General features: G+C 46.2%; 2 protein-coding genes across 2 annotated transcripts; both read left to right on the top strand.

Moving 5' to 3' along the window:
• Positions 1-790: 790 nt before the first annotated feature.
• On the top strand, positions 791-1,284 carry LOC102255723 (histone H3.3). The gene is made up of 2 exons (XM_005856909.1): positions 791-857; positions 899-1,284. The coding sequence occupies exons 1-2, from the start codon at positions 791-793 to the stop codon at positions 1,282-1,284; spliced, it is 453 nt and encodes a 150-aa protein (XP_005856971.1).
• Positions 1,285-3,285: 2,001 nt separating this feature from the next.
• On the top strand, positions 3,286-3,779 carry LOC102255423 (histone H3.3). Its single transcript, XM_005856908.1, has 2 exons — positions 3,286-3,352; positions 3,394-3,779. The coding sequence occupies exons 1-2, from the start codon at positions 3,286-3,288 to the stop codon at positions 3,777-3,779; spliced, it is 453 nt and encodes a 150-aa protein (XP_005856970.1).
• The last annotated feature ends 3,095 nt before the right edge of the window (positions 3,780-6,874 follow it).

Raw genomic sequence — 6,874 nt, 5'->3', positions numbered from 1 at the left:
AAAAAAAACGAGTCCTAGACCTTTATCAGATGTGTCTGTGGAAATCGTTACAGGGTCCTGAAATAGCTCAGCATTTTCATGCTGCATGAGACAGAGAATAAGACCATACAGGATTCCAGTGATGGGATAAGTGCCTCCTTCTCTAGTTCCATAGAAAAATCTCTATTCCTGCAAGTGTCCTAGAGACTCCATTCCCTTTTTCTCCACCCCATCCCTGGGATCACTGGCAGAATCTGTGAGCAGTAGGCAAGAAGGAGGCTCTCTCGGAGTCTTCCACTTCATTTCAGAGCAGCTTCAATTAATTTCTTTAACAACCTAAGTGACTAGGTCAGGATAGTCCAGTTGTAGCAACCAGTGCTCCTCTGAGTCTTTAGGTCAGAGCTAAAGATTGCGATGCTAGACTCCTTATTCCTCGCCCCACCCTCACCCTCCATAACCCAGTTTTAACCCAGCCTAAGCTAAATCTGGGCACCTTTTAATGAGAACTGACCCTTACAGATTCGCTATCTAAGGTCGAACCGCTGTCAAAATGCAGATTTCCATGAAAGGCCTAATGGGAAAGACCACCGTTGAACCCATGGATACAATAAAAACGATGAAAGGCAAGATTCCTTCCAATCAGCAGGGACAGATTTTGCTGGAAAAGCAGCTAGAAGACGGATGCACCAGTGTCTGATTACAATGTTCAAAAAGAGAGCGCTTGGCTGCTGAGACTTCACAGTGGTGTTGAGAAAAAGATGTCATCTTACATGGTCCCAAGAAGAATTAGCATAAGAGAAAGGAGGTGGAGATGTTCGCAGCAGCCGCCATTGCTAACGCCTGCGCTGCCTCCAGCTCGCCAGCCGAAGGAGAAGCGGGTAAGTAAAGAGGTCTCTGTACCATGCCTCCTACAAAACAGACTATCCGCAAATCCGCAAATCCACAGGTGGTAAAGCACCAAGAAAGCAACTGGCTACCAAAGCCGCCCGGAAGAGCGCGCCCTCTACTGGACGGGTGACGAAACGTCATCGTTACAGGCCTGGCACTGGGGCACTTCGTGAAATTAGACGTTATCAGAAGTCCGCTGAACTTCTGATTCGAAAACTTCCCTTCCAGCGTCTGGTGCGAGAAATTGCTCAGGACTTCAAAACAGATCTGTGCTTCCAGAGGGCAGCTGTTGGTGCTTTGCAGGAGGCAAGGGAGGCCTGTCTGAAGACACGAACTGTGTGCTCTCCATGCCAACGTGTAACAATTATGCCAGGAGACATCCAGCTAGCATGCCGCATATGTGGAGAACATGCTTAAGAATCCACTATGATGGGAAACGTTTCATTCTTTTAAAAAAAAATTATCTTTCTTGTTATTGGTAGTTCTGAATGTTAGATATTTTTTTCCCATGGGGTCAAAAGGTACCTAAGTATATGATTGCAAGTTGAAAATAGGGGACAGAAATCAGGTATTGGCAGTTTTTCCATTTTCGTTTGTGTCTGAATGTTTTTAATATAAATGCGGGGACATAAAGCATTAATGCAAGTCAAATGTTTCAGTGAACAAGTTTCAGCAGTCCCACTTTATAACAATATAAATAAAGCTGTTAAATTTTTCTGGACAATGCCAGCATTTGGATTTTTTTTAAAAAACAAGTAAATTTCTTATTGATGTCAACTAAATGGTGTTTGTAGCATTTTTATCAAACAGTCGATTCCATCCGCTCACTAGACTTTTCTAACTTAGTTGTCCTACATGCAAGTACATGTTTTCAATGTTGCCTGTCTTCTGTGCTGTTCCTGTAAGTTTGCTATTAAAATACATTAAACGAGAGAGAGAGAGAGAGAGAGAGAGAGAGAGGTGCCTTGGGCCTTAAAGAGGGAAGGCAGGTCATTGCAGGACAATAAAAAAAAAAGCAGATTTTCAGTCATTAGTAATTTTCCCTGCCATATAGATAAGTTTAAGAAAGGTATCTATAATAATAAAAGCATAATATGCTAATTAGACCGGATGTCCTTCCAGACGTCCTTCCTTCCAGACAAAGCTGCAGCAGGTGGGGGCCGTGGCAGAGGCGGCAGAGGCCCTTGGCCATGGTGGCAGGGACTGCACAAATTTAGTGCATTGGGCCTCTAGTCCTACATAATAAAAGGCTAATATACAAATAGACAGAACCGGGGAACGACCAGTCGCTATGATGCACATTGACCACCAGGGGAAAGACGCTCAACGCAGGAGCTTCCCCCTGGTGGTCAGTGTGCTCCCACAGGGGGAGTGCTGCTCAGCCAGAAGCTGGACTCATGGCTGATGAGCTCAGCAGTGGTAGCGGGAGCCTCTCCTGCCTCCATGGCAGTGCTAAGGAGCGGGCCTAAGCTGGCAGTCGGACATCCCCCAAGGGCTCCTGGATTGTGAGAGGGCGCCAGCCAGGCTGAGGGATCCCCCACCCTAGTGCACGAATTTTGTGCACTGGGCCTCTAGTAAATACAATAAAAAAGTAAGTGGGTTCTGTTTTTTATTGTTGACACTATTACAGATGTCCGTAACACTCTCCCCCTTTTAGCCTCTTTGGGTTCTGTTTTGATCTGCAAGTCTTCCCATGTCCCTCCTCTTTTGTAGTGAGTGAATATACTCAGCCTGCCTCTCCTGTGTGACTGGGAACTCCCTGAGGATGGGCTCTGTATATCCCCCATCAGACTGCAATCCTCCCCTAGGGCAAGAGCTGGGTCAGCCTGGGAATTCCCAGAGACCAAGGACTGTACCCCCTATCCGACTGTACCCACTCTCCCTCATCAGAAAGGAATCTTCCTGAGATGGGAACTATGTATTCACCACTAAAGAAGGTCTCCCCCTGGGGGATGGGGCAGGAATTGTTTCTCCCCATCCAGCTGAGGGTTCCTGAGGCAAATTTATGAGGTTGTCCCCACTTGGACTCAGAACTCTCTTGCCTTTCAGTGTCTCCAAGCCTGGGCTGTGAGCTCCCTCTTGGAGGGAAGAATAGCATCTCTTGCAGTTTGACTTCCCCTGGTGCAGGGCCGAGCAGAGTCAGTGTCCTGTGTGTGTTTCCTGAATAAATAGATGAACGAATGCTGTCTTCATGCTGATGCTTTGCTTCACTTACCACTAATGTGCCCCCCTCCCTATGTATCTTCAAACTTACCAGACCCTGGCTGAGAAAGACATGAAGAAAAAGCTTAAGTGGGTTACCCACACTAGATTCTGCTCCTGGCCCTGTGACCTGCTGAGACTTCACAGTGGTGTTGAGAAAAAGATGTCATCTTACATGGTCCCAAGAAGAATTAGCATAAGAGAAAGGAGGTGGAGATGTTCGCAGCAGCCGCCATTGCTAACGCCTGCGCCGCCTCCAGCTCGCCAGCCGAAGGAGAAGCGGGTAAGTAAAGAGGTCTCTGTACCATGCCTCCTACAAAACAGACTGTCCGCAAATCCGCAAATCCACGGGTGGTAAAGCACCAAGAAAGCAACTGGCTACCAAAGCCGCCCGGAAGAGCGCGCCCTCTACTGGACGGGTGACGAAACGTCATCGTTACAGGCCTGGCACTGGGGCACTTCGTGAAATTAGACGTTATCAGAAGTCCGCTGAACTTCTGATTCGCAAACTTCCCTTCCAGCGTCTGGTGCGAGAAATTGCTCAGGACTTCAAAACAGATCTGTGCTTCCAGAGGGCAGCTGTTGGTGCTTTGCAAGAGGCAAGGGAGGCCTTTCTGAAGACACCAACTGTGTGCTCTCCATGCCAACGTGTAACAATTATGCCAGGAGACATCCAGCTAGCACGCCGCATATGTAGAGAACATGCTTAAGAATCCATGTGATGGGAAAACGTTTCATTCTTAAAAAAAAAAATTCTCTTCTTGTTATTGGTAGTTCTGAATGTTAGATATTTTTTTTCCCATGGGGTCAAAAGGTACCTAAGTATATGATTGCAAGTTGAAAATAGGGGACAGAAATCAGGTATTGGCAGTTTTTCCATTTTCGTTTGTGTCTGAATGTTTTTAATATAAATGCGGGGACATAAAGCATTAATGCAAGTCAAATGTTTCAGTGAACAAGTTTCAGCAGTCCCACTTTATAACAATATAAATAAAGCTGTTAAATTTTTCTGGACAATGAGTTGGACATCCCCCGAGGGCTCCTGGACTGCGAGAGGGGGCAGGCCGGGCTGAGCGCCCCCCCCCCCCCACTGCACAAATGGCGTGCACTGGGCCTCTAGTTTCTTATAATGGGCAAGGCCCCTAGTTTAAATTCTTTAAGGGAGAGGTAAAAGTTTCTCATGAGCCTGCAGGGTCTTGCTTATCTTCAGCTCAAAATAATTCACATGCCAAAATGGCACTTTTGGGGGAGGCCTGTTCTGAACCCCTATACTTGATTATATCCATAGAATGGTTTTCAGGGCATTTTAAATTCTCTTAATAATTTTGTACATTGTTTTCCAAAAGGGTTGTACTGATTTGCACTTTCATCAATACTTTATGTAGGTGGCTGTCTCACCATAGGCTCCCCAGAATTACTAGTTCCATTTTTAAACATCCTTACCAATTTGATTGGTTAAAAATGGATTTAAGATTTCTTACCCATCTGAGCTTGGGGACTGAGGTCGGTGCCTGCCAGCCCACAAAACTCACACACTGGTCACTTTTGATAAGTATGTGCTATTTCTTCTTCCCTCCCCACTTCCTTCCTCCAGGGGCCATGGGAATGCTATCTGTGCCCCACCCCTCTTTCCTGCAGCCCACCTGGGTCTCAGCTGTGGCTGGGACAGACGGTTCCCATGCATGGTCCAGGGAACCGAACTGAGCACAACGTGTAACAATTATGCCAGGAGACATCCAGCTAGCACGCCGCATATGTAGAGAACATGCTTAAGAATCCACTGTGATGGGAAACGTTTCATTCTTAAAAAAAAAAATTCTCTTCTTGTTATTGGTAGTTCTGAATGTTAGATATTTTTTTTCCCATGGGGTCAAAAGGTACCTAAGTATATGATTGCAAGTTGAAAATAGGGGACAGAAATCAGGTATTGGCAGTTTTTCCATTTTCGTTTGTGTCTGAATGTTTTTAATATAAATGCGGGGACATAAAGCATTAATGCAAGTCAAATGTTTCAGTGAACAAGTTTCAGCAGTCCCACTTTATAACAATATAAATAAAGCTGTTAAATTTTTCTGGACAATGCCAGCATTTGGATTTTTTTTAAAAAACAAGTAAATTTCTTATTGATGTCAACTAAATGGTGTTTGTAGCATTTTTATCAAACAGTCGATTCCATCCGCTCACTAGACTTTTCTAACTTAGTTGTCCTACATGCAAGTACATGTTTTCAATGTTGCCTGTCTTCTGTGCTGTTCCTGTAAGTTTGCTATTAAAATACATTAAACGAGAGAGAGAGAGAGAGAGAGAGAGAGAGAGAGAGGTGCCTTGGGCCTTAAAGAGGGAAGGCAGGTCATTGCAGGACAATAAAAAAAAAAGCAGATTTTCAGTCATTAGTAATTTTCCCTGCCATATAGATAAGTTTAAGAAAGGTATCTATAATAATAAAAGCATAATATGCTAATTAGACCGGATGTCCTTCCAGGCGTCCTTCCTTCCAGACAAAGCTGCAGCAGGTGGGGGCCGTGGCAGAGGCGGCAGAGGCCCTTGGCCATGGTGGCAGGGACTGCACAAATTTAGTGCATTGGGCCTCTAGTCCTACATAATAAAAGGCTAATATACAAATAGACAGAACCGGGGAACGACCAGTCGCTATGATGCACATTGACCACCAGGGGAAAGACGCTCAACGCAGGAGCTTCCCCCTGGTGGTCAGTGTGCTCCCACAGGGGGAGTGCTGCTCAGCCAGAAGCTGGGCTCATGGCTGATGAGCTCAGCAGTGGTAGCGGGAGCCTCTCCTGCCTCTGAGGCAGCACTAAGGACCCATCGGGGGATGTCCACCAGCCGGCTTAGGCCCGCTCCCCAGGGGTCCCGGACAGCAAGAAGGCACAAGTCGGGCTGAGCGACCCCCCCCCCACTGCACAAATGTCGTGCACTGGGCCTCTAGTTTCTTATAATGGGCAAGGCCCCTAGTTTAAATTCTTTAAGGGAGAGGTAAAAGTTTCTCATGAGCCTGCAGGGTCTTGCTTATCTTCAGGTCAAAATAATTCACATGCCAAAATGGCACTTTTGGGGGAGGCCTGTTCTGAACCCCTATACTTGATTATATCCATAGAATGGTTTTCAGGGCATTTTAAATTCTCTTAATAATTTTGTACATTGTTTTCCAAAAGGGTTGTACTGATTTGCACTTTCATCAATACTTTATGTAGGTGGCTGTCTCACCATAGGCTCCCCAGAATTACTAGTTCCATTTTTAAACATCCTTACCAATTTGATTGGTTAAAAATGGATTTAAGATTTCTTACCCATCTGAGCTTGGGGACTGAGGTCGGTGCCTGCCAGCCCACAAAACTCACACACTGGTCACTTTTGATAAGTATGTGCTATTTCTTCTTCCCTCCCCACTTCCTTCCTCCAGGGGCCATGGGAATGCTATCTGTGCCCCACCCCTCTTTCCTGCAGCCCACCTGGGTCTCAGCTGTGGCTGGGACAGACGGTTCCCATGCATGGTCCAGGGAACCGAACTGAGCACCCTCCTTGTCTCTCTGCTTGTCTACCTGAGGGCTTTTATTCTAGATCTCAGTTAAGAGCAGTCTGAAGGTAAGGGATTAACACCCTTGAGGGTAACCCTCAACCAACACGGTTAGAAGTCAGTGAATAAACACACCAGCCTCCCCGCCAGAGGGCAATTCTGAAGGGGCCTCATCTGGATGGAGCTCAGTTGCCCACTGTGGCAACCAGCTCCCTACTGACTTTTCCTCCTTCCCTGTCTCCTTTTCCTTGGATCACCTGCAGATAAACTAAC

This window comes from Myotis brandtii, unplaced genomic scaffold (assembly GCF_000412655.1).
Source record: "Myotis brandtii unplaced genomic scaffold, ASM41265v1 scaffold105, whole genome shotgun sequence".
Classification (NCBI taxonomy): Eukaryota; Metazoa; Chordata; class Mammalia; order Chiroptera; family Vespertilionidae; genus Myotis; species Myotis brandtii.
Note: the sequence above shows the minus strand (reverse complement) of the source record. Positions and strands in the feature narration are given on the sequence as shown.